Source organism: Acanthochromis polyacanthus, chromosome 8 (genome assembly GCF_021347895.1).
Source record: "Acanthochromis polyacanthus isolate Apoly-LR-REF ecotype Palm Island chromosome 8, KAUST_Apoly_ChrSc, whole genome shotgun sequence".
NCBI classification, from domain to species: Eukaryota; Metazoa; Chordata; class Actinopteri; family Pomacentridae; genus Acanthochromis; species Acanthochromis polyacanthus.
The window spans coordinates 35,956,114-35,982,818 of record NC_067120.1 but is presented as its reverse complement, the minus strand read 5'-3'; the positions used below and the strand labels follow the sequence as shown (position 1 = coordinate 35,982,818).

Sequence of the window (26,705 nt, the reverse complement as noted above, 5' to 3'; positions counted from 1 at the left end):
GTTAATAATGTAAAAAAGAAACATTTAATAAACTATACAAAGAGAATTGAGCAGAAGTTATATACAGATGTACATTAAAACGTCAGACGGGTTCAGTCTTCATCCTCCTCATCCTCAGCAGGCAGTGGCCTCGATCTGCCCGGAAACAGACAATTACATTCATTAAATCACCAGTTTATCGGCATTTTACCTGGATTTTGGAGCAATAATCCAATTAAAAATATAATTATGGTTATCTGAACTTGGAGGTTTAAAATAAGATTAGATCAAATTTATTCATCAAGGAGGGAACGGTTTTGCTGGAATACAATAAAAAAAATGGTTAGTTTGATACAGATAAACACAATTACAGAGAGGTTAGTAATTAAAATAAACAAATAAATAAATAGTGTCTGAGTGGACGTCGAGGAATAATTTCTTCAAAAACTAATAATAAAATGATAAATAAATAAAATTAGTAGAAAATATAACCTGTAAACAGAAATATTGCACTTGATAAACATTTAATACAACAAAACAATCTTTTAGTTGCTTAATTATGTTGTTTCTATGATTTTAATGTCTACTATTTAATCATTTTAGAGTTCAGTGCTGAATGCATTTCTTTGCCTTCATAAACCACCTTCAGTTGCCTTCTGTATGAAACGTGTTCTACAAATAAACTCGCCTTACTTTGCCACACATCACAGAAATTTAGATTTTTTTCCACATAAACGCCTAAAGAATCTACTTTAGGCCGCATCTCTGTGGTTTGTGGGAATTTACAAATGTTTTCACCTTTTCATAACCAAAATATGAAACGGATTCACTGAAATAAGTCGTCAGTTGCAGCAGAGCTAAAGATTTATCATCATTAATTAAAATTATCCTTCAAAACGATCAGATCTGACTAAATGATGGAAAAATTAAAGTGGCAGCAGCTTTGTTTTGTAAAACCAAATGTCTAAAATCATAAATATATTCAAGAAATGAATCAAATTTTCTTATTTGAGCTGCAAACAACAAAAACAACGAACACGTTTTCTGTCGGTGAACGGACTCATTATCCGTTGAAGCTCTACAAGATTTTAGAACACTTTAAAACCAGTAATGTGCACATTATTCCTCAGACCCACTGATTTTCTTCTGTAAGATGACAACAAAAAATAAAACTATGGTCTATTAAAGTTTCAAAGCTGCCCAATCTGCAAACAAACAGTTTGGAATTTATAAATATTACATATTTTCTCACACAATAGTAAAAAAGAGGCAACAGATCCTCACCAATCACTGCATTTCTACTTTTAAAAGCGACTTAAATCATAAATTTATTAACCAAACTGTTGTTTAATTCCTAACTTTCTGCAGGATGGAAACATAATCAACAGACTTGTTCAATTCCATATTAAATATCCAACTTTTCTGCAGTTTTCAATCAGCTGCAGTATTCTCACTGTTAATACCATCAGTGCTGAGAGCAATATTTCTGTTTAAAATCACTTTCATTTGTGTTTCTTGTTATTGAGTTACAGTTTTAAATTATGTACTCATTTTAGTTATTTTTCCTTTTAGACACTTTTCTCTGGACACTTAAACAATTCTAATGTTTAATGGGTTTTATTGAATGATTTTATATTGAAGGTCTTCATGTTTTTTTCTGTTATTTATTTTATTACCACTATGCCCTTTAACTTTCATTCTTCTCATACGATGGCAATAAAGACTCTGATTCTCCACAGAGTGCAATAACATGACTATGTCCTTATTTTTCTCTATTTAATACTATAAACATTTATATTTTTTCTCTTAAAAGGAAGAAGTGTCTCTTTACATCGGGGCATTGTGTGCTGCTCTTTTTGTACAGTTTTTTCTGATGTAACACTGAATGTTTTCCACTAAGGGATCAATAAATGTTCTTCCTGTTTACCTATCCATCTATACTCAGACACTACACATTTAGTCAGAAAAAGGAAGAGGTCTGAGGCACTCTGAGTACCTAAAAGTCCTTTAATCATCTATGACTACCTGACTCTTCTGGTCTCTCTATTGCCAGCGTATTTTTTGTTTTTAAATGTTGCTTTTCTATTATTAAATAGTGACGTGGTTTCAGCCCTTATCAGGCACACTCGTGCCTCAGTGTTGTATTATGTTCCGATGAAGGCCTTGTGGTGGCTGAAACGCGTAAACTGCCGTCCATGAGTTTTTAAAGGACTTTTAGGTACTCGGACCTCTCTTCTTTTTGCTGTTTGACTGGATTTTTTTCCACTAGATCCTGAAGAGCACCCGTTGTACTTCTTTTTATCCACTGATGCACTCACCTTTTGCCTGTTTTTACGACACATTTAGAGTTATGTCTTTTAAATTATTTCTATTTGACTACTAACCTCTCTAATTATGTATATTTCACTAACATTGTTTACTGTACTCTGGAAATAAAGTTTATCAGCTGCTAAACTAACTTGTGCAGCTCTCATTGTTTAATAAGGAAGGAAATTAACATCACAAATAAAATCAGAGTCACTTTAAAACGTCCTCATGAGCTTTCATTAAACCTGCTGTGTTTAGGTCGGTCGGTACTTCAGGGATCATGAGGGAAATTCAAGAAACCAGCAGCGTATTAAACACACAGAATACACAGAAATAAGAGCAGATATTTAAAATATAAAGACTTAATCACGTACAGAAAGCGTGCTCTAAGCTAAAAACTGTGTGGATGGTGTGCTAATAGTCACACGGAAGAACAGTTTGCAGGTTTTCATCATCAGTAAACCTTTAAATAACCTAAATCTAACTGTAATTTGGTCGTAATGTAACATATCTAACGTACTTCCTGCTGGCCTTGGACATCCCGCTGCCTCCAGCCTCCTCATCGTCCTCCACCTCCTGAGGCTTCCGGTTCTCCTTCTCCGGTTTCCTCGGCGGTCCACCAAAGAAATCCCCGATTCCCTTCTGCCAGGTGGGCGTCGGACGAGGACACACCGGGTTCCCGCCGGCGTATTTGTTCTTGGCTGTGGATCAGAAAGCAAACGTGACATTAGAATCAAAGCACACCAGCTGCAGACTGTTTCTACTGGTTTAAGTGGGACTGACCCTGAGTAGGCGAGCCGCTGCTGGACGACGACGAGTTAGCCGAACTGGAGCCCAAAGACTTCCGAGGTGCAGAAGCTGCAACAGCTGAAAGAAAGAGAGGAGAGCGGTGAATTATGGGTAATAAAACAATACATAAAAACAGCATGCTGTAGCAGATGTCTGATAACACTTTATAGTAACCTGTGAGGAAGTTGTGCAGCAGAGGAAGAAAAAAGGCACAAAAACTTTTACAAGTATTTTACTGTACTTAAAACATTTTCTAGTTTTAATTTAATAATAAAAACACATAAAACAATCAGAAAAAAACAGAAATAAAGCTTCTTCATAAAGGGAATCTTTGGATTTGTTTGGATTTCACGTTCATGTTTAAGACTTCAGTTCAATGTTAGTCCAATTTATTAATGTTGTAGGTTCATTTATAGGCTTTATTTTACAATTATTTTGGTTAAGCTCCAGAATTATGAACAGCCTCAGCTTTAATATGTATGACATAGTCAGGTAAAACACCATTTTATAGAATTTTGTTGAGTTTTAATTACTAATGTGAAAATTATTTGGGGCAAATTACACTTTATTAACACAAAACCTTAAGATTTAAACTTGTTAGGTGGATTCATAACACCAATTCTAATCTTATTTTATTACTGGAAAGCTCTTTGGCTCAACCGCTGTTTAAATGTGTTAAACAGATGACTGAATTTAACCCAAGATTAAGTGTATTTTAGTATTTTTAATGCTAAATGAAAGATATTAACATCCTCTAATTATATATATTGGTAGATATAATGACAAATCAGATGCATTTACTAATAAACACTGTGTTTTGACACATTTTCAAAGCTGATTGACATTTTACGCCGATGAAAATGCATAAATTCAACATTTTTGTTGCGAAAACTTCTGTAATTATAAGATATCTACAATTTAACAAACAAATCTAAGCAAAGTGAGACTCAACAATTATTTTTCTGTTATTTTCCATTAACTGCACCTAATTTTATTAACATTTACAGAGTGTAATTTAACCGTTTCAATTGTTAAACTTACTTAAGTATTTTAACAGTTCTTTTTTGCTTTAATTGTGTTATTTTGATGTTATTTTACAGTACATTTGTAAATTAATAGTCAAAAGTAAGTAAAAATTCAGTAAAAAATATTTTTTCTTCTACAGTTTGAGAGAAAGTTTTGAAAAAGAAAGTTTGTTCAAAGAAAAACCCCTAAACAAAGTCACATTTTAAATGTTCACTAGATCCTGTTTATAAGTAACATTCTGATAAACATTCTGGGTATTCAACATGAATATTACAGATATTTTACCTGAACCATGTCTTAAAAGTCCAGCTATTAATAATTACTGTATGCCGAATTAACCAAAAGATTCATTAGGTTGGGAAACTATAGTTTTTTATGTACCGTCGTCTACAAAAAAAGAGGATTTTATATAATTACTCAATATTTCAATGGAGTTGATGCGAATTTCGCGCAATGCATCACTGCGGCGCTAAAAACTGGCGCCAGTTTGCAGGAAGCTGGTCACTAACTTCAGGAACAATCTGTTAAAAATGGCATCAGGTCAGACGGAACCGAAGATAAAAGCAGAACTTATATTTCTGATAATAACAGGAGTTAAAACTGTTTTTTAAACGTCTTCTGCTGTTCAAGAGGAACCGAGAAGGCGGCTGAGAGCCTCCATGTTGGCGGGAGGTTGTTGTTAAAAGACTGCAAGTGGATTTAACACATTATCACACATGTAATGTACTCAAACGTTCATTTTTAGTTTGTTTTAAAAATACTGATAATTTGTGAGAACGAAGTGTTGGTAGAGAAACAGTAAAAGTAGGGTTTACTGCTTTGTTTGGTTTGGCGCTCCCCTTCCGCCAGATTACATGATAAACCCGTCGTGTTTTTGCACAAATTCGCTTTTAAAGCTTATTTCGAATAAACTGCGTGAAATAAGTTACTCTACCTTTTCTGTAAGATGCAGGAACATTATCGGCTTTAGTCCTCACCATGTTGGCAGCAAACTGTGGAGTCAAACGATATTTCAGTACCGATTTCACCGACCAGACTGACCTCAGCGAAGCGTCCCGCCTCGATTTAAAACAACAGCGGATGGGGCGGGAGATTTCTTCTTCTACGTTTTCTATTCCGGTACAGTCAAACTCAGTGATGACATAACTCTGCCCTCTGTCGGTGAAATACTGCATCGACATCGTGTAAATTCTACAAATACAGACATCTGATAAAAATATTACAAAGACCAGGTAGAAATACAGCTAATATCTAGTAGAAATACTACACAAAACTGGTATAAATACTACAAAGATGTGGTATAAATAATATAAATATCTACTAGAATTACTGCAAAAGTGTGGTATAAACACAACAAATATTTGATATAAATACTTCAAAGATCTGGTAAAAATACTACAAAGACATAGTAGAAAATAATATAAAGATCTACTATAAATACAACATGTAATTAATACTATAAAAATGCTATTAATGCTCCAGTGGTCTGGCAAAAATACTACAAATGTGTGATATAAATATTGCAAATACCAGGTACAACTACTCCCAATATCTGATAGACAAACCACAAAATTTTTGCATAAATATTTTAAAAATGTGGTGCAAACATTTGGTAAAGATACTACAAAATATTATTAGAAACATTACAAAGATTTGGAGGAAATACCACATAAGATCTGGTGTGAATATTTAAAATACCAGGTATAAGTACTTCAAATGTCTGGTAGAAAGACTGACGCTCCAAATACCTGGAAAAAAATATTACAAAAATCTGGCACAAATTCTTAAAATATAGAGCAGGAATACTACAAAAAAAGTCGTGTAAACACTCCAACAAATTCTTCATACCAGTTGGTGGCGCTAATGTACCGAGTCGCTGTTTGTTGAGGGCCTTTGACTTCTAAATAAAAAGACGAGCAAGAAGAAACAGCAGAAAGAGCGAGAGAGCAGAAGAAGAAGAAGAAGTTACAAAAAAGTCGTTTGTAGTGTTTGTCCCTGCTGCTTGCCGTAGTGGCGGTTTATTGGCTGCAGGCGGATCACAAAACAAAACATCTTCACCAGTTTTCACTCATTAAACCATCTTTCTGGGTTCGTATGGCCGGATTTACAGAAACGTTTCAAAAGCTAGAAGTCTTTCCGACAACTTCCCGCTTGTTTGGCGCTGTTTTGGGGTTGTTTTGCGGCTGTTCGATAACTTTAAATCCGGCGAGGCAAATGTTGTCTCCACTTGTGGCTAACGTTGACATTTAGCTAGTTAGCGTTCACTAGCCGAGGCTGCTGCTAGTTAGCTTAACTAATTACATTAATATTGTCTATTTAATCTTAAATTAACGCTTTTTCTTAGTTAAACGGTTGTTAATATTATAAAAGTTTAATAATCGTTTAGAGCTTAGTATGATCATAAACATCCGACAGAAAAGGGTAAAAAGTGACAGAAATGTCTGTTTAATGTTATTTAAAAAGCCTTAAATTTAACTTACAGAGGTGTTGAATATGTTTTCTAACTTGCTATAATGAGTAATGTCACTTATAAAATGAGATTTTAGCAGAAAATGCCCAGTAATATTACTTCGGATGCTTGATATTATGTATAATTCATGACAGTTAGTTAATATTTGTTGTTTCCTTAAGAATTCGTTTGTTTTTTCAGTTTCTGGTCGCATTTATTTAAATATTTACATCATTAGGGATGTATTGTGTACTACTGTACTGTACTACAGTTTTCAATCAGATTGCTTCTGAGTTAACCAGAATTGTATTTCCTCCTGTGTGAAATTAAAAAATATATAACAATTCACAATTACTGTGTAAAAAATACAGGGCTTACAGTCCCCTAAAAGCAATACATATATCATTATTGAGATTCACATCTTTTATTGTTTCAGTACTTCACTTGTGTACTTTTATTTTTGATAACAGACTCAGTCCTCCTTGTTATGACGGATACCAAGTTTCTAAAGAGATGTTCAACCATTCTAAATTAGGACAGTAATCTTGGCTGATCTTGTGCTTTATTTGCATTTTCTGCTCTTTAGTCTAACTTGGCGAACCCACAAAAACTAATATGTTTTATAGATTGTTTTTATTCCATTTCTGCTCCACATAAAGCAACTTCTGCTTCTTTGGAGGAAGTGCATCTTCACTTGCTTTGTGTTTTTGCTATAAAAAGTGAAAATAGGGCTCGACAACACTGCCTTTGGTTTGACTGGATCTCTGTGTTCTCTTATCAGCCACACAGGATTAGAACTTCTACTTCTGATTGTTTTCCTTAATGATCATACTGAAATTCACCGTTTTGTCTTGAAAATATCACAGTGAGGACTGGAAGTTGCATATTCAGCTTGAGCACCACTCCGAAACAAAAAAAGAGAATCTGAAATCTTAAAGTGTTTGACTTTGATCAGTGATTAGAACAAAAGAAAGATTTTATTTGAATAATGAACACAAGATTGTTGCTCGTCACGTTGATGTGTGTCTCTTTCGCTTCCAGCCATCGCCATGGAGGAGGTGACCCGCCTGGTGTCTACCGGAGACTCTGTGAAGATCTGGGATGCGGTTTCCATGGCGCCGCTGGAGCACTTTAACCCTCACAGTGCCAGCCACCCTGTAGCTCAGGCCTGCTGGAGCTCCAACAGTATCCTCCACTATTTGCACACTGGATTTTTTTTTCTGGATTAGTTGTTTGGTCTGCGTAGCGTCAGTTTTTTCTGCTCTCTCAGTCAGTTTTAATGTGATGTGACAGATTCAGTCCTATTAAATCAGAAATCTGCTTTATTAATTAGTCTGATATTTTTATTATAGTCAGGCTGTTTTTTTAACGGAATATTGTAGTCAAGACAGCAACTTACGGTTATTTTATTAGTTTGTGAAATATTTTCTGGATTAACTGATTAGTTGTTTGGTCCATAAAAGGTCAGATAATTGTGAAAAATATCCCAAATTTGACCACAAGCCAAAAAATTTCAGTTTACTGTCATAGAGAAGAAAAGAAAACAGACAATATTCACACTTAAAAAGCTTCCATCAGAGAATTTTGACTTCATTTCCTTAAAACAATTGACTTAAATTAATTAATTGATGCTCAAAATAATGAGTAGTTAATAATTGATGACTAATTGGGTAATTGGTTGATCATTGAAGCTCTTTAAACAAGCAATGTGAATAAGCTAACTTGGACTTAAGGGACTTTAACTAGTACTTTGTGATGTTTTATACTCTGATTATTTAATAAATCATTGTCAGACCTATTATATTATAATAAATATAACTGTTAATTGTGGTTTTTCAATCAACCCTGCTGGAGATTTGTTGCCTTAATTATTATAACCACCAGTAATTTAGTGTTTATCAATGAATTTCCTACTTGATCCGACGTGAGAAAAGTTTTCTGTTTTAATCTGTAGCTCTGACAGGATGAACTCTGGTGAGAGTAAAAAGTGAACCGTCTTTAACTGGTCCCTCCAGACCAGTACCTGGTCAGCGCCAGCAGCAGCGGAGACAAAGTGGTGGTTTCCAGCCTCAAGTCGACTCCTGCTGCTGTGGTCGAACTGGCCGACGGGGTGAGTAAACGGCTTCATTTGGTGTTTTTATTGCTGTTAAATGTGGTTATTCTTGTCTGTTGCTGTTGTGAAAAATGGTCGTATAATGTTTGTGTGTGTGGCTGCAGTTTGAAGGAGTCGCTCTCAAACTAGAGTAGGATTAATGTGTCAGTGGATTGTACTTTTCTGTGTTTTTCTGTGGAGGTTTAGTCCACATATTGTCTAAGGTGTTTCTCAGGCTGATTTTTCTCCCTCGTGTCGGACTTTATGGTTCATAAAACTGTTGCTTATTCATTGTTGGAGCAAATGTGTCTGTATATCTGCTTTAGGAAGTAATAATGTACACTGTTGTTTCTGTTTTACTTTAGATTCATGTTTGTCATTTTTTTGATAGATTAAAAACGTAATCTGGCCTTTAAATGTTTTGTGTCCAAGTAAAATTTGGTGCAGTTTTCTGGATGTATTTGATGTTGCGCAGATTTACAAAAAGATGCAGAGCTCTTACTAAGATGTAACGACTATATGCAACAGGATTTCAGTTTTTTTCTGGAATATGTGGAATAAATAACTTAAGACATTCAGTTTACCATCATAGAGTACTAGTGGCAGTACTAGTAGACAAACAGTATCAGTATGTGGCTGTAAAACTTTGGTTTGGCTGCTAAAAAGTTAAGAAAGTCCTTCTACAAGACATATAATGGTGGTGAAACCTGTAGATTAGAGAGTTTTGTCTGCGTAAAAATCGATAACACGTGTAAAAAGTGTGTCCTTCACTCTGTTCCTACAAACCTGCATCTTTCACATAGTATTTTGGTCCGTCTCTGTCTCTGCTGACTGACTGTTATCCGATTGTGTGTTCAGAAAAAGCAGACCCGTGTGTGTCTGAGTTTGTCGTCTCAGTTTCTGGTCAGCGGAGGTCTGGATCACTGCGTTCACATCTGGGACCTGAAGACCAAACGGCTGCACCGCTCGCTGAAGGTAGAAGCTCAGATCAGTTCTGGAATATGCCGCAGGACAAAGCGATGAAGAAGAGAAGCACTAAATGTTTCTGTTTGCCTCTCAGGACCACAAAGAGGAAGTGACCTGTGTGTCCTTCAACGCCAACGACAGCTACGTGGCCTCCGGATCCACCAGCGGAGATCTGGTCCTCCACAGTCTCACCACCAACCTGTCCAGCAAAGCGTTCGGACACGGAGCCAACCAGGTGAGACTCTGTTCTGCAGCAAACCCGCAAAAGCTGTTCTTTTTTACCATTAAACTGTCCACAGTGAGCAAGAGAGAAGCTGCACGACTGGAATAAACACTGAGCACAAAAGGCCACTTATTGGTCCTACCAGCACAGGAATACAGAATTTGAAACTGTAGAAGACAAGAAAATAACAAAAACAAGCACAGAAATAAACAGTGATGCGCTCCTTTTAACTAGCAGGTAACATGTAATCCATATCCGTTACCCTTAAAGCTGCTGTCCGGAGTTTCTGTTTGTTTTCAATCTATGTATCATTTTTTAACAAAGCTTAAATGTGTTAGTCTAGTTCGATACTATAATATAAAGTTAGTATAACGCGATATGAAAATTTATTCCTGAGCTCCGCCTTCCTCTCATAGACCTCCATGTTATTCCAAAAAGCGCCGGTCGCTGCCGACCAATCAAGTTCGAGCTTCAGCTTTGTCATGCTGTCAATCAACGGTTTCGCGCACAGCAAGCAAGCCCATGCAGAGGTGGGCGAGCTACGCACTACGCAACCGCGCGCACATTTGTTTTGCTTGTGGAGGAGAGAGCATCAGGGATCAGCAACTTCCAGAAAAGTTACCAATCCCACGGCTTGTCAGGCCAAGAGACTGCAGGACGTTTTTTGGCTCGGGGTGCTCGCCTCGCTCCCCGACCACGGCCTCCATAGCCCGCCTGACGGCTTCGTTTAGATGCCCGACCTCTGGAGGAAGATGTTGGGGCGTCTGGGACATACTCTTCATCAGAGGAGTCGTGCAATTCTGAACTCTAGATAGAAATAAATAAACAATGTAACACATATACACGCGTAAATGCACTAAGTTTGATAAACAACGTCATCCAGAGGGATACACGAGTGTAATCACATATTGAAACTTTACTCGTTCGTCCTAGCAGATTCATGTTATTTTGGTATTAGGACAAGTTAGACTCAATACAGCATTCTAACGTAATTCCTTTATTATTTACTAAATGTACTAAATGTAGAAGAGTGGAAAACAGCAAAACAGGCAAGATGCTGCAGCACTCCGGGCACTCCTCTCATGTACTGCGCGTGTGCACAAATAAAGGGGCGAAATCAGAGGGAGGGACCAACAGTGTTTTGGGAGACGCTGCGATTCAAACTCCGGACAGCAGCTTTAATGTGCTTTTTAGACGTATTCTGTGCTGGTATGACATATAAACGAATAAATATTGTTAAAAAAGAATAGAATAGATCTTTATTGTTATTGTTAAACAACCACAAAAGGCGGTTCAGCAGCTCTTTGGCTTCTCAGCAAACAACCAAAAAATACAGTCATTACAAAAAAATAGACAAAAGATGAAATATAATTAAAATGAAATGAGGGGGAAGATAAAGTTGCGCTGTGTGGGAACAAATAGTACAACCAACAGAATATTTACATTCCATATAAAATGTGTTTTGTTACTTGAGCTGAATGAAATGGACTCAGATTAAGTCTGCATGGTTTATAGCACGTAGTTATTCTTCTGGGTTTTCTGTTAAGTCCAGATCTTTCTCATTAAGGCTCCTCAAACTTCTTCATTTTTTCTGTTTATCTTTCAGCATGAAAGCTTTTTTTCTGTTTAGTGGAAGTTTGTCATCACCTGTCTCATCCGGTGTTTTCCAGAACAAAAGAATCAACTTCTTTGGCGTTTAGAAAACTGAGCTTCATCGATATTTGTTAGCTTTTGTTCAAATTATGTTCTTTTATGGATAAAGATGAAGTAGAAATGTCTGAGGGTTTAATGAGATTCCTTTTTAAATGATCCTCTCTACACAGAACATCTTGTTTTATTTGCAGATATCAGGGCATTTCCGATATCTGGCAAAATCTGAAAACATTCCTGAGAGGTTTGAAGAAAAGGCTCCTCTTTTATTTTTTTTTTTGTGAAGCAGGAATGAAAACTTGCCGACGTAAGAAACCAACACTGTTCTGATTATAATGTTAAAAAAAGTCTGAAGAGGTGAAGAAAACATCAGTGGGTGAACATTTGTCTCTAGATTTCAGATTTTGTGGATGATGTGAACAAAACGGAGACGCAGAATTTCAAAATAAAAGCTTATACCTATTCAGACTGAGTGTTTTGTTGATTAGAGCTCTGAACAATCAACACATCCTGACTTCTTGTTGTCTAAATTTACACATTTTTGCTTCTTCTCTCTGTTTTGGTTTTCAGCAGTCTAACGCTTTATTTATTTCTTCAGCCGATCCACGACCTGAGGCTGTCCATGGTGAAGCGCTCGCTGCTGGGGAGCGTTTCCGACAGCGGCACCGTGGTCCTGTGGGACTCCAACACCCAGAAGGAGCTGCACGTGTTCGACGGCGCCCACAAGGCTCCGGGCTCCGGCCTCGCCTTCTCTCCAACCAGCGACCTGCTGGTGGTCAGCGTCGGCCTCGACAAGAAGATCGTCTGCTACGACACGGCCAGCAAGATGTGAGTCTGAACCGGCTTCCAGTCATAAACGTCTTCCCACCACACCTGGAAAACTGCTCTGGATCTTATTACAGTGGATTATTTTATCTAATTTTCCCTCTGTGTATGATGGGAAAACCAGCAGGTCCTCATGTTTGCTGTAATTGGAGATGAACTGACAAGTTGCACGTTAATTTACCGTCAATTCACTGTTTGGGTTATAAACTGATGAATTCAGCTCTGATCTGTTCTTAGTTTAACCCTCATGTCGTCCTGCAGGTCAAAGTGACCCGTTTTAAAGTTTGAAAATGTGGAAAAAAGTATTTCACAGTGAAACGTCTGATGTCCACATTTTCAACATTAGAAAAAAAATGTTAGAAATGTTTAAGAACATTCACATAAAAATCAACCAAAATCCAGCGAATTTCGCTGGATTTTGGTTGATTTTCATGTGAATGTTCTAACATAGAATATTACAAGTTTTACTGATATATATATATATGTAATCACTTTAGATATTTTCAGGATTTTTTTGGAGACTTTTACTCATTTTTGAAAATATTTATGAAAATTTTCTTGCCAAATTTGGGGGACTTTTTAAAAAATAAGACTTTTCAGGGAACTTTTTAAGGAATTACTGGAATTTTCTTCCTGGAGGTTTTGTAAATTTTCAGAAATTTGGGGAATTTTTTTACTGAGTTTTTGGATTTTTTTCAGACGAGGGAACAATATTTTTTTGGTGCCTGTAAATGAAGACAACAGGAGGGTTAAAACCATTTAATGCTGAGATTACTTTGGGATAAAAGCTATTTCTGAACCTGGACTACCAGATTCTGTGTAGTTTTTGCAGTGATGTGTGCATCTGAAAGCAGAACAGTGCTAGACATGTTATTTTATCAGATAATGAACGTTTTTCTTGCTTTTTAGAGTCCTTTAAATGTTCGTTTTGCAGCCAAAGCACCATTTTTCTGCAGCTAAATGTGAGATTGAAGATAACTTCTGTTTGATTTTTAAAACAGAGGAACTATTAAGTGTCGTCTGTCACAAAACGGAACGCATTTGCTGCTTGTATGTTTTCTTTTGTGTCTGTGTGAAGCTTAAATGTGGCCTTTTTTGACATAAAAGCAGCAAAATATGCTGAAAAATGAGATGTTTGCAGTTGAATCTGGCCTACCAGATTTTATCCCAAAGCAGCCTCAGTTTTAAATGGTTTTAAACTATCGTGATTATATGAATGCGTGGTGCCTTGATTTATAGCTATGTGTGATTGATTGCATGACGTGTGTTTATTGTGGTTTTATGGTACGGATATGTTGAATGAAGCTCTTCACTGGAGCGGTTCTATTCTATTCTTTGTCCATTTATACACATAGAAGGAAAACCCACTTCTGGTCTCTTTAAAAAAACATAAAAGAAGCAGTTAAATGTTGTGTTTCTTGTTCTTCTGCACCAAAAATGTACAAAACTGTGATTTTTCTGTACTGTCAGACCTCTATCTTTGCATATTGCGATTCAGTTGTGCTTACAATGTCAGAAAGTTCCCTTTTATTTCATGTGTCTAACGTGTTATTTTTATGTGTCTTCAGCCTCCTGAGGTCGATCCGTGTGGACAGTCCTCTGACCGCCGTGGACTTCACCCTGGACGGCACCGGTCTGGTGGTCGGATCCACTCAGGGGAAGATCTACCAGTACGACCTGAGGAACTCCAGCGCCCCCACCAGGATCACCGTGGCACATAAAACCTCCGTCACCTGCCTGCGCTTCCAGAGCAGCACCAGCAGACACAAGGTGAACGAACGCTGAATGTGAACGTTTGACTGAGCAAATCGAGTTATTGATTCCATAAAGAAAAGATAAAACAACAACAAAACTTAATTTTAAATCCGTTCTGAATCAGTTCTTTTGTTTATATTCAGTGTTTGTCTCTGAAACACTCTGTGGGTCATTCAAGTCCAACAGTTGCTCAGTCTGTGACCTTGATGCTTCATTTCTCTGCATGTCAGACTCAGTGTATCATCTGGAAAAATACCAGTATAGATGCTCCAGAAACCATTTATTAAAGATGTTTTGAACACTCTAATTAGTTAAAGGTTTCTGAAAGCATCTGTGCTCGTGTGCAGACTGTATTTTTCCAGATTATGACACATATGTGTCCTTCATGGATGTTCATGCTTTTTGAGACGCTTTGCATTTATTTTTCACCCCTTATCCTGCTCCGGTTTGTGTCTTTATTGGTATTTTTGCAGTTGAAATAAGTAAGAACAGCCTGTCAGACCAGAATTTAGCATCATGATGTTGTTTACTTCTTTGTTGTCTTATATTCTGAGACATTGCACTGTAAAGCACTTGCTTACAAAAAGTGCTTCAGAAATAAAATGTGTCATTATTATCAACTCCCCACCTACACCGCTCAAAGGAGAGAGATGCTGGTATATTGGGAGAAGGATCATAGAATTCAAGCAGCAAAATAAGAGGAAACTACGTTTTTTTGGATGCGGTGAGAGACGACTAAAAGAAACAAAAATGGATAATTTGCTAACCGGAGCAGCTGAAAAAGAAGGAGACAACGGCACCTCCATACTCCTCAATCAGAGGACGTATTTAGAGTAAAAGTACAATTACTGCAGTAGAAATGACTGTAGCTACACTAGTAAGAGTTTATAGCTAAGCATAACCTTCACTCATGACCTTTGTAATCCCAGTTGGAGCAAACTTTAACTAGCAGTGTGCTGTGGGTTCTGTTAAGCAAAAACTTTGACTAATTTCACCAAAATGTCCTCGTCTCCTGCCTCTGACCTTTCTTGAAGCATTCCTAAAACACAGTCAGGATGCTGGCATGTATTTTTATCTGCAAGAGACGCAACCCAGCTGGAGTATATTGGACTGAATAATGTGACTATATCATGTCACTCTTTATTTGTTTGTTTAGTGCTCTTGTTGTGTGTTAAATAAAATAAAAAAGTCTGACTTTTGTGCTTTCTCATCACATGAAGCCACGCTGTGAATTAAATTTACCTCTCTTTCTTTGTCTCCACGTTCAGTCCAGTAAACTGGGCTCCACCAAGATTTCCAGCACTAAGAGATCCTCCATCAAACTGTCCAGCAGCCAATCGGATCCACCCACCAGCACAGGCCCCGCCCCCCACAGACAGGTGACCAGCACAGGTAGGTTAAACTCATGCTATGAAGCCTTTTCTACAGAAATAACTCATGCTTTTGGCTGAATATGATTGAATTAGGTTCAATGGGAATGATCCTCTGCAAAGAGTGTTGCATTATGGGTCGTTTGTAGCCATAATGTCGCTAAGCTAATGTATTTGTAGTGAATTTATAGTAAGTTCATGCAGTCTCTTTATGTTTTTGCTACAGAAATGCAACAGAAAATCAAAGTCTAGTATTGTGAGCAGTAAGTGCAGCTCTTCTGTGTCCAGCAGGGGGCGCCGCTGCAGAGGTGATGAGTCGGGAGGCTGAAGGCCATCAGGGATCAGAGCAGCCTCCAGTCACAGAGAAGTTCAGCAGCATCGGACGAAACAGTCTGGACATCTTCTCTCCCGCTCGTGAAGGTCAGGAAACTGAGCCGTGCTTTAATAAATCGCACGTAAACAAACAAGAGTTAGAATCTAGTGTCTCTTCAAATCCTCTCTTTATTTATAGTGTCGTTCAGGAGTAACTTAGAGGATCATTCCGGTTTGATTCAGCCTGCTGTGTCTCTGTGGGGCATTCAGGGAAGCAAGGAGTCACACAAAAGAGTGAAAACCAGATTTATTTACATGAATAAAAATGTCAACTTTAAAAAGTTAAATTCTTAGAAAGGGTTTATTATATTTTTAAATAATGCTGAGACAAGGTTTAACATTTCATATTTAAATATAAAATTAGTTTTCCATGTTCTCCACGTGTCTCTGCTCTAAAGTCAACAAATAGTTTTATTTAATTTAGTTTAATTACTGCAAATAAAAGCTCCCAGGATGAGTCCATAGTTTGAGGTTTTTGACAGAAACCGTTCATACTGTTAAACACTGTCATCGTAATTCTCTCATTTTATCTGTTTTTGGGTCACATAAGAAAATAATCCACAGTATTTTTGTGATTTAAAATGTGTTGCCCTCTAACATGTAGTCATCTGTTCTGGGAAGGTCTTTTAAAAAGGTATTAAATCTGATTTCAGCTCAGTATTTTGACGTTGAGGTATTTCTAATATTTTGAGCACCTCATGAATGTAAGTAAGTCTTTCAGTTTAATGTATTTTAGTACAGTCTCGCCTTTTACTGTGAGTTAAATGTATGCAAATATTTAATTTCCAAATGAGCAGATCTCCTCAGATGCCTTAAATTGTAAAGATGTACCTAATAATGTGGTTTCTGAGTTTATAAGACCTGCTGGTGGCTGAACTTGAACAAATCATTGCTGCAAACCACAAACTGTTTATGGCGACTGAGGCTTAGGCAAAAGGTAAAAACATGATGTTGTATTCAGCAGAACATTTCAGTGTCTTGTTTTTTTTTATCTTTTTATTTTCTCTTTGTGTCCTGGTGCTGCTCAGAGGCTCCAGACTCCAGGATCCCAGGGACGACCGGAGACGCCACGTTTGGACGAACTCACGGTACTAACAGGACGCTGTGTGTCAGTCGGTTTGGTGCGATGCTGCTGGTTCTGGGCTAACTTTGATGCTGTGTTTCCATAGTTACCAGCCTGGAGGTGCTGTCCAGAGAAGGAGAGGGGCAGCAGCTGGTCGGTCGGGGCAGTTTGGACATCTTCTCCCCGGTCAGAGAAGGTCGGAACTCCATCAGACTGTTTGTTAGGAGACAGATATAAAATCAACCCAGCCTGTTTACTGCATCCACATAAACATGCAGCAGCTCAGCAGGAAGATTTCTCCCAAACAGCAGAACTTAATTAAGAAATGCACTCAAGCAAAAAGCGTTTCTGTGCAGATGATACAATGGTCTATACGTCTGCTCCCTCTGCAGCACAGACGATAGATTTCAGTTTTTACAAAGAGCTTTGAATGATCTAAAATAGGTTTTAAACGCCCAGAAAACTAAGTTTCTGATTTGTAGTTAACATTTAAGCTCTGCTCTCCGAATCCATCAGGTACTTTATGTTTTAAGACTGAAACAAGCAGCAGAATAAAAAAACGCTTCATTTTTCCTTGTTTTCTCCTTAAATTTCCTCCATTTCATTCTTCACTTTTGTTTTAAAAAAACTGAGTGCGAGGCTTTTTCTTTGATGGTATTTTGTAGTTTTCTAAGGCAACATAATAGTTTAAACACTAGTTTTCCTAGCACTGCCATTCAGTTGGAGAAAGAGTGAAAATATTCAGTTTATCCGTTAAATCGCTTCTGGGTTTATTGGAACAGTGAAAATGCATTGTAGATGGATTAAAAACACAAATTGTTGGAGTAAAATGTGTGAGATAATGCTCATGTATCAATAATAAATGTTAAATCTCTTCGTGTAATTCCTCTATTACTGACAGAACCAGTAACGTCCCAACTTATTGGTCCATTGGTTCCATTTTGTGCCTCTTTTAAATAACGAAAAGCTCACTAGTTGAATTTTGTACCACCAGCTTTTCAACCTGGTGGTACTATAAGGTTTAATAAAAACCTTACAGTACATTTAGTAGTCTTGAAGCTCACTTCTTAAACACACTGATTCATAATTCTGAGGTTTCTGTGATCGATTCGTTGTGTCTTTCAGACTCTCAATCAGGTGCCAACTCTCACCGTAAGACCCCCTTAGGAACACCCCTGGGAGTCGGCCTGGGAACCCCCTTGTTCGGCTCCGCAGGTCGATGCTTCACCCCCCAGACTGTCTTCCAGACCCCCTCACCCATCAAAGAGGAGGAGCCAATCACGGCCGGAGCTGCTGAACCGTGTGACTCCAGAAAGGTGATCAAATCTGACTAGAAATCATAAACCTGAGTTCATTCCAGTATCCGTACCACTGCACCGTATAGTACGCCACAGAAATACACAAGATAGAAGTAGGGCAACGTGGGGCTATTCTGGCCCCCTTTTTCTGTCATATGATATTCCTACTGGTTAATATGCACAAAATCATGATAGAATGGTACACAGTGCTAGCCTAGCAGGTCTGAAGACACACAAGGGTCTAGGAACTCTCGACAGGGAGGGAGGCGGGCTAAAAGATTGTCTTTCAAATCACTCTGCAGCAATTGGGTAGGTATACAACCAATCAGTGCAACGAATAGGCTGACGTAGTTCCTAGAACGCCAGAAATCAGAGGATGCGGTAGTTCGGTGAAGCCTTATTTATACAGTCAATGTGTGAAGCTCAAGTATATTACAGACATGTTAACAGAAAGATTATTCAGAGTCGGTGCTAATGGAGCTCAACGACTGTTGTCGTTTTTGTTGTCGACCCTGGCAGAGAATTAAATTCGTTGCTGTGGGTTGTCTAGCACGGCTAGGCTAACACACTGCACCTCAACAGCACCATTTAATAATATCATAAACAGTTTTTAAATGGGAAACATGTAATAAATAAACTACAGGCTCATAATCAATGCAAGGGTTGGGGCCAGAATAGCCCCGCTGTGGAGGGGCTATTCTGGCCCCTGACTCTTAACTTGTTTAAACTCCACTTTTCATTGAATAAAACATGCAATATAACAAAATATTGTGCTAAGAAACAGATTTAATATGTTTAGAGCTCAGAGACAAGTTTAGAGTTCAGAGTCTATGAAATATAATGTATCTAATTCATTTAACTAATCATTTGGTTATTAGTGCAATCACCCAAAACACCACGACACTGATAATATTAAACAACAGTATATGCACAGATCAGTCTGTCATCTGGTTAGTGCTCTGTTCACATTCTTTGCTAGTGAAGGGTATCTCTTCTATACTGTTGTACTCTGACATGTCAGTTTCCACTTCAGAGCATGGGTCGATACAGTACCACCGTTCACATAAGTCACATCTAATGAAATCACCAGAGTTTGACCCATCATCAACTTTCCTGCACAGTTCACATTTCTCTTGTTCAGGATCATCTTCACTTTCAGTATCAGAAGGAGTAGGTCTTCTTGCTTTCTTAGCTTTTGATGCCTGCTTTTGTTTGGATTTCTTGTTTGCCTCTCTGTCTGCTTTCCTCTTTGCCTTGGCATCTTCCTTCCTCTTCTTTTCAGCTTCCTCTTCTATCCTGGCTATGCGCTCATCTGAAGTGAGGCGGACCCTTTGTGAAACTTTCCTTTTTGGCACATTGGGTGTTTGGCTGTTGCATGGTGTTTGGATTCTTTTCAGGAAGAAATCCCTCACTGATTCTACTGATGTTCGCTCCGGAGGAGTGGATCCAGGCACATCTGGGGGTAGACCATCATCCAGCACTGGAGTGGAAGTGCTTGCGTGGGCATGTTCAGGGGTTTTAGGGGAATTTGCTGTGGTTGTCTCTTTAGTTTGTGGCTGCGTTCTTTGTTCATTTTTGTCAACTGAAGCCTCGTCCAGTTCTTCAGGTGCAGGCCTGTAAAATGGTGCTGCAATATCTACTGCAGACTCTGGAACAGCTGAAGGGTCAAAAGGGTAAATCCCACAGGATTTAAATCCTGCTTTGGCATTTTCACTCTTCATGCCCTGCTGCCAAAACTTCTTTAGTAGTGGTGGGAAATCTTCTTTGGTCAGTACCTTTCCCATTGTTGACCTGGCATGGTCAAGCAAGATCTTCTCCCACATGGTCTTTGCTGGCCCATACACCCCGACATCAAGTGGCTGCAGGCAGTGGGTGGAGTGTGAAGGAAGGCGAAGCAAGGTGAGCCCATTTTCTTTGGCAAGTTTCAAGACTTTTATGCCTACATGGGAAGCATGCCCATTGAAGATCAGAAGAACAGGACGTACTGGAGAAAGATTTGGGATGAAGAGATGCTCAAACCAATCAAGGAAGATGTCAGCTTCCATCCAGCCATTTGACGAGGTATTGTATCGGGCTCCCTCTACTCCTCCAGCTGTCCATGTCTTGAACAGGTTCTTCCCAGAATACACAACATAAGGAGGCATGATGTCCCCTGCAGCTGAAGCACAGCCTTGCACTGTGATACTCTCACGACCAGAGCCACCAGTTATTCTGTACAAACGTTTAAGACCTTTCTGGCAGATCACCTTCAGACGGGATGGATCAAGAGGTAACCCACTCTCGTCGACATTGTAGATGCGATGTGGTTTGTCTTTCAGGTCAAGTTTAGTCAAGGTCTTCTCAAGCAGTTGGTCCCATTTCTGCTTCACATCTTTAGTAAGTGACTTTGCCCGGGATGCAGGCAGTTGTTCTGGGAGTCGCTCGCTGAGGTCAGGATGGCGTTTCTTAAAACCTGCAAACCAGTCTCTGCCAGGAATGTCATCCTTAAATTGTGTTTTTATTTTCATCTGGTTGCAGTAGTCACCAATGATGAAGGATAGTTCTGAGCTGGTGATCCCAAACCCCCATTCAGCCAGTACCTTCAGGCAGGAAACAACCTCGTCTTCTACGTGGAGTGGAAGGGCTGTGGGATGGCCTGGACCGAGTGTCATCACAGGCAGCTTTCCCTGGACTTTCTGCTGCAGTGTAGATCTTGTCATACCAAACAGTTTACAGGCCTTCTTCAAACCCATCTCCTTGCTTCTCACTGCCTGGATTGCAAGAACCATCTTGGTGGGCCTGTACTGCCCATGGTCTTTTGTTTTTCTCTGATAGTTGCGCACCATCCTCAATCTGAAACAGATTCACAGGTTTTTAATTGGCTAATTAGTACTGCAGTAGCTTCATGACCTCATATCCTGGGAATACTTCTTAACAACAGTTATGAGTAGTAGTCTACATGTTAGAAACTTTCAATCATGCATATTCCTGCAGAAAACGATATACAGTAAGGCGCCAGATAGCCCCATGGTCCTGGGCCATAATAGCCCCACACATGCTTGGATGGAAAATGAACCAGCATCGTGAAATTTTGATGTAGGCCACTGATTTTACACTTTCTCATAACATGCACTATCCCAGACTATACAAGAAATGTACCACAACACAACATATTATAGTTTATTACATCCACTATCTTACCTTCTCCAAACTGGCAATCAAGGTCCAAAGCCTGCTGTCTTCAATGTATATTCTTCCTGAGCTGTTCTGCTATCCAGTATGCATGCCTGAACTAGATTCCTTTAAGTTCTCATATTACAGGATACACAGGGAAAAAGATGCCAGTACTTTACTGGGGAAATCCCCTGTGACACAGTCCCAGTAGCCCATTTCATGCAGCAGGGGCCATAATAGCCCCAGGGCCAGAATAGCCCCGCGTTGCCCTACTCGGGTTTCCTACTACATTTTGTAGTTTACTGGCCATTCTGACCCCAGTCCGCTGTATTATGTCAGTATTTGAGCCTCCAAGAGAGTGCAGCAATCAAAGTTTAAAGCAGAATATTATAATGAAGTAGTGTGTTCCAATGCACATATGCTAAATGCACCATTATGTACTTTGTGAGGGCAGCTGTAATATTTACTTTAAGTGATAAGACCACGTATGGAATTTGGAACACAGCTGCTGACTTGTCGGCTAATTGTTGTTACACCTAATTTAGACCTAACAGTAAGTTTACTACAAGTCAAGGGTGATTTAAATGCAAAGAAAAGGATCCTAATGCCACCACAGTTATAAAAGAAAGTGATGAAACCAGCCATATTAAAATACTGAATGCATTAACTACCAGATAACATTTTTTTTACATTGCTAATGTATGTGAATACATAAAGAAAAATGTACAAAGTGTCTGCTGTTTGTGGTTAAAGCATCGGTAACATTAACTGTCAGTGATCAATTGTAGTCAGCATGGGTGGAATTAAATTAGATAAACGATGCTTAAAACTGCAATGAAATCCAAATAAACCTCCAGAAATCAAAGAAAAAAGTCCAACTTGGCTGAGAATCGTCCGTTTTTTTTCATTCCCACATTTTATCCAGTGATTGCTGTTTGCACATCTAAAGAATTCAGCTGCTTTAATGTGTTTTACAGTGTTAATACACGTGTTTTACTACCGATACTGTGATCCATCGACAGTCTGACAAAGCCAGCGGTTCCAGCCTGGAAGCAGAGCTTCAGACCCCGCCCACCATGTCCCAGCAGACCAATCACAGTCAAGCAGCGCCACCATTCTTCACTCCAGAGCCCAGCCTCCGGAGAGCCAATGGGGTTCAAGCTCAGCTGAGCTACGACTCACCTGCCCGGGGAGCTCCGCCCACCAGCCCAGCAGGTAGAGAGGCACTGTCTGTGGTTAATTCACTGTCTGCAGAAATGTAATAAAGATACCATCGTACAGAGTGTCCCTGCAGTCTGGACACAGAGGAAATCTCATTAACTATAATTATAAGAATGGACGAATCAAAAGATATTAATACACGTCATCCAAGGAGGAGTCCTGGTGGCGTTTCCATTTTCCGTGGCTTTTTAAATGCTGCGTTCAGGGTCAGTGATTCTGTTGTAAATGCAGGAGCTGATTCTGCCGGGTGTCTTCTCCTTCAGGTCTGTCGGCCGCCATGTCGTCTTCTCTCTCCCAGAACATCGCAGACGTGGTCGGACAGGCAGGAGCCGCTCCCCTCACCTCCCTGCAGATCCACTTCATCCAGAACATGATCCACGAAACCATGGAGGAGTTCAGGTCAGGCTCGGATCTTTAACCGTCTCTGATCCTCTACATTCAGGCTCCGTTGTTAAAAGCTGGATAAATATTTTTCTTCTTGTCAAACAGCTGACAGCTCACAAATGATTGTCATTATGTCACATCAAAAAACGGTCATCAGGCCCACATAGTTCACAAAAGAACAGCTCGTTTAAAGAGAGCGTGGTCAAAAATATGCAGAAGGAATAAAATACACGACATCACTGGATTCAGTATCACTTGAGAGCAGAAAGATCTACGGTACCCTCTCAGAAATGTCTGATGACCTTGAAGTGAATCCAAACAAAACAATTTGCTAAACTGAGCTCCAAAAGATAAACAAGACAGAATCAGATCAGTTTAACCTCCAGAGCTCCAGACTGTTCCCTCGTGTTTATTTTGCTCTTGTCTCGTTCTGTAGCAGAAGTGTTCAGGGAGTATTTTTGGCTGCAGGACTGAGTTAAAACCAGAGGAATCTGATGTGTTTCAGTATTTACATGAAGTGAGCAGAATAAGAATATGAGCTGGCTTTAAAGACGTGTAGGATCCTCTGATGTTCTGTTCTTCTTCTCCTCAGGAACGCCTGTCACAAAGACATCATCAACCTGCAGATCGAGATGGTTCGACAGTTCTACATCCAGTTGGTACGAAGCATCACGACCGTTTTTCCTCTGTAGATCACATCCTCTTATTTCCTACACAAGGTTTTTGAGCCACGGCCAGTTTAATCTGGCTTTTTTGACAAGAATTTACACAAAAAAGACTCCTTTATATCAAAACATGTGAAAACTGGTTTGAACAAAGTAATATTGTGACATTTTAATATTGTGATCTTTTCATTTTTACCTGCCAAAGGGCTGCGGATGGAAATTAGCTTAAAGCTAGCTCTGGTGCAGTGCATCCAATGGCAACATTTATGTTTAATATTCTACATGGTCCCTTTTCAAATAAACTGATTAATAAGAATAATATGAATTAATTCAAAATCTAAAATAAGTGCACTTTAAAGTAACTCATCCGATTCAGTAGAATTGCAGCTCATTGGTGTTAGAAGTCACAGTTAGTGATTCACTGATTCAACAGTGAATGGAGCTTCCAGAGTCAGGAGTCTTTCTCCTACAGTCACTGAGATGATCTTTATTTCACTAACTGTGTGACTTTTAGCACAAATTTGATGCACCTGTCTTGAATTACGAATATTTTAACCATTTTATTTTACCATTTATGTCTTGTTTTTGTTGATTCTCGTCAAAAAAGCCAAATTAAATAGACTGTGATTTAATGTTGAAAGCAATAAAAGGGACAAACCTCCACTGGGGGTGAATACTTTATATCGGGGGTGTCAAACGTACGGCCCACGGGCCAAAACCGGCCCATCAGAGGGTCCAATCCAGGCAGTGGGACGACTTTGCAAAGGGTAGAAAGTACAGTTTTGAAAATAAGTACTTGCTGTGAAAATATTTAAAGACATTTTAACATTGTGCAATAAAAAGCCAGTCAGCAGCTTCAATACGGCAGAGTTTGGTGGAATCCTGTTGATGCACTTTAATGTATTCACTACCGTTCAAAAGTTTAGGGTCACTTAGAAATGTCCTTAAGCCGTTTTTTTTCAAAGAAGATAACATTAAATTAACCAGAAATCCAGTCTAGACTTTGTTAATGTGGTAAATGACTGTTCTATCTGGAAACGGCTGATTTTTAATGGAATATCTCCATAGGGGTACAGAGGAACATTTCCAGCAACCATCACTCCTGTGTTCTAATGCTACATTGTGTTAGCTAATGCTGTTGAAAGGCTCATTGATGATCAGAAAACTCTTGTGCAGTTATGTTAGCAGATGAATAAAAGTGTGAGTTTTCATGGAAACATGAAATAGTCTGGCTGACCATAAACTTTTGCTCAGTAGTGTACACTTTTTTACATTTACAAGGCAGGGGGATAACTGAACCTTCTTCCTTAATAGAGTTCCTACTTTGATTTTTTTTATGATGTGGTGTCAGGGGGTTGTAAAATACTACAGTCAAGTTCCACATACCTGAGACTGAATGTTTCGTTCCTTTGTAGACACACTGATCTGTTACTTTTAATGTTTAAATGATTAACTGAGGCATAATATTATTCAAATTTCACTATTTTTCTTAAGAAATTTCAGTTTATTCATGATGTTTTGTAAAAGATGGTTCATTAAATGCAAATATTTCCGGAATTTACTTTTTTGCAGTAAAACAAAGGAAACATTTGGAGTTGAGGTTATTTACAGGTTATGATTTTATCGATCACTTGAGATGAAATTAGGCTGAATGTGGCCCCTGAACTAGAATGAGTTTGACACCCAGCTTGTATTTTGATGTTGTGGTGTGTTCTCGTCGTTTCAGACGGAGATCCACGGCCTGATAGAGAAATACTCCGTCAACGAGTCTCTGGTGGAGGAAATCGAGAAGCTGAAAGAGGAGAACCGGCAGCTGAAGGCCAACTACTGACCTCCGTTACTGATCGATGTGATGTTTGAGAGCTCAGTCTGCTTTACTTCATTAGCGCCCGTCTCCGGTCTGCAGCAGCATCAGGTGTGAGTGACGCTCATGAGTGTTTTTATAGATGGACCGAGGTTTGATGCATCGTCTGCTTGGTAAAATGTCTGGTCAGGCATCTTTTGGTGTTGTAATTTATGAGATAAATGTGATGTCGCAGCCTGTAAGAGCAGTCGGTTCATGCGTGCCTTTATTATGCTGTTTACATTTTGTCTAAAGAATAAAGAAGATTAATGGTTGATGCGAATAAGAGAAGTGTTGTCATTTGTTTTTAAGAAATGAGAAACAACGTGGGTGAAACTGGTCTTCTGTAAAAAGTAATATTTGGTCATGTTCAAATATGCTGCTTTTATTTTGAAAATGAAACCAGAAGCAACAAAGACTTGATGTTTTTCAAAGATTCAAGGAGACAGCTGACTCATAAAACTAATATGATATTATATAATACATGAAATTAGACAAGTAATTCAAACACTGAAACATGTCTGGTCTTGAAACAATTCACTTAAAGTTACAGTAAACATTTATTATAGATACAGAAAGATATGTTTTGCTCCTATTTTGTAATATTTAATTTGATTAACTTGGCCACATTTGTGCTTGATTTCAATCAAAATTATACATTTTGTTTTTTATCTGTTTACATTTCATTATAATCTACATACGTAATATATAATATGGTCACTTTTCTTTATATAGCACTGTTAAGATTGGCATTGTGAATGATCTTAACTAGTTTAAATTTTGAAGTTAAGATCCTACAGTGTTATTTTTATGGTATGAATTTCCTTGAATGTGTGAAATATTATGGAAAAGAGCCTGCAATATTATGTAAAATATGCATTTATCTGACTAGATGGAATAGTAACCTGAATTGTATATATCAAATAATCTAGGTAATTTCAAAATGTTAGGTTAATGCTGTTCAGAATCTTAAAATAAGTGCAAAACTGTAGGAAGATCAGCTGAAAATAAAAAAAATACACAAGACATATAGAATGATTGATTTTGTACAGATTCTTCCAGATTTATACATTAAGAATGATGTTGTACATTTCCACTGAATGAGGAAAGTGATGATATGACAGGCACAGACTCTTCCATGAGTCGGAAATACTGATATTGCACACAGCAGCAAAGCGATTGTGTACATTCTTGTATGTATTTAAAAAGAAAAATCCACCGAATCTGAAGTTTTCCTGTGAGTAAGCATAGTTTCGACCTAATATGTAAAGAAAA

The 26,705-nt window shown here is 38.5% G+C and overlaps 2 protein-coding genes across 3 annotated transcripts; one reads left to right on the top strand and one right to left on the bottom strand.

Annotated features, from left to right (window-relative positions):
• Position 1: 1 nt before the first annotated feature.
• pclaf (PCNA clamp associated factor) lies at positions 2–5,182 on the bottom strand. The gene is made up of 4 exons (XM_022200990.2): positions 5,036–5,182; positions 3,070–3,153; positions 2,807–2,987; positions 2–135 (listed from the first exon to the last, which is right to left on the bottom strand). The coding sequence occupies exons 1-4, from the start codon at positions 5,079–5,081 to the stop codon at positions 93–95; spliced, it is 354 nt and encodes a 117-aa protein (XP_022056682.1). The 5' UTR covers positions 5,082–5,182; the 3' UTR covers positions 2–92.
• An 864-nt stretch (positions 5,183–6,046) lies between these two features.
• nedd1 (NEDD1 gamma-tubulin ring complex targeting factor) lies at positions 6,047–25,705 on the top strand. Of its 2 annotated transcripts, none has more exons than XM_022201001.2 (16): positions 6,047–6,189; positions 7,592–7,735; positions 8,566–8,660; positions 9,501–9,617; positions 9,703–9,843; positions 12,080–12,309; positions 13,875–14,076; positions 15,330–15,453; positions 15,723–15,851; positions 16,832–16,891; positions 16,973–17,062; positions 17,992–18,182; positions 22,340–22,532; positions 22,802–22,937; positions 23,515–23,581; positions 25,314–25,705. In XM_022201001.2, exons 2-16 carry the CDS (start codon positions 7,600–7,602, stop codon positions 25,416–25,418), a joined length of 2,016 nt encoding a protein of 671 aa, XP_022056693.1. In that variant the 5' UTR covers positions 6,047–6,189; positions 7,592–7,599; the 3' UTR covers positions 25,419–25,705. The 2 variants fall into 2 exon arrangements, with proteins under 2 accessions (XP_022056693.1, XP_022056692.1); XM_022201000.2 differs by having other exon boundaries at positions 15,720–15,851.
• Positions 25,706–26,705: the final 1,000 nt, after the last annotated feature.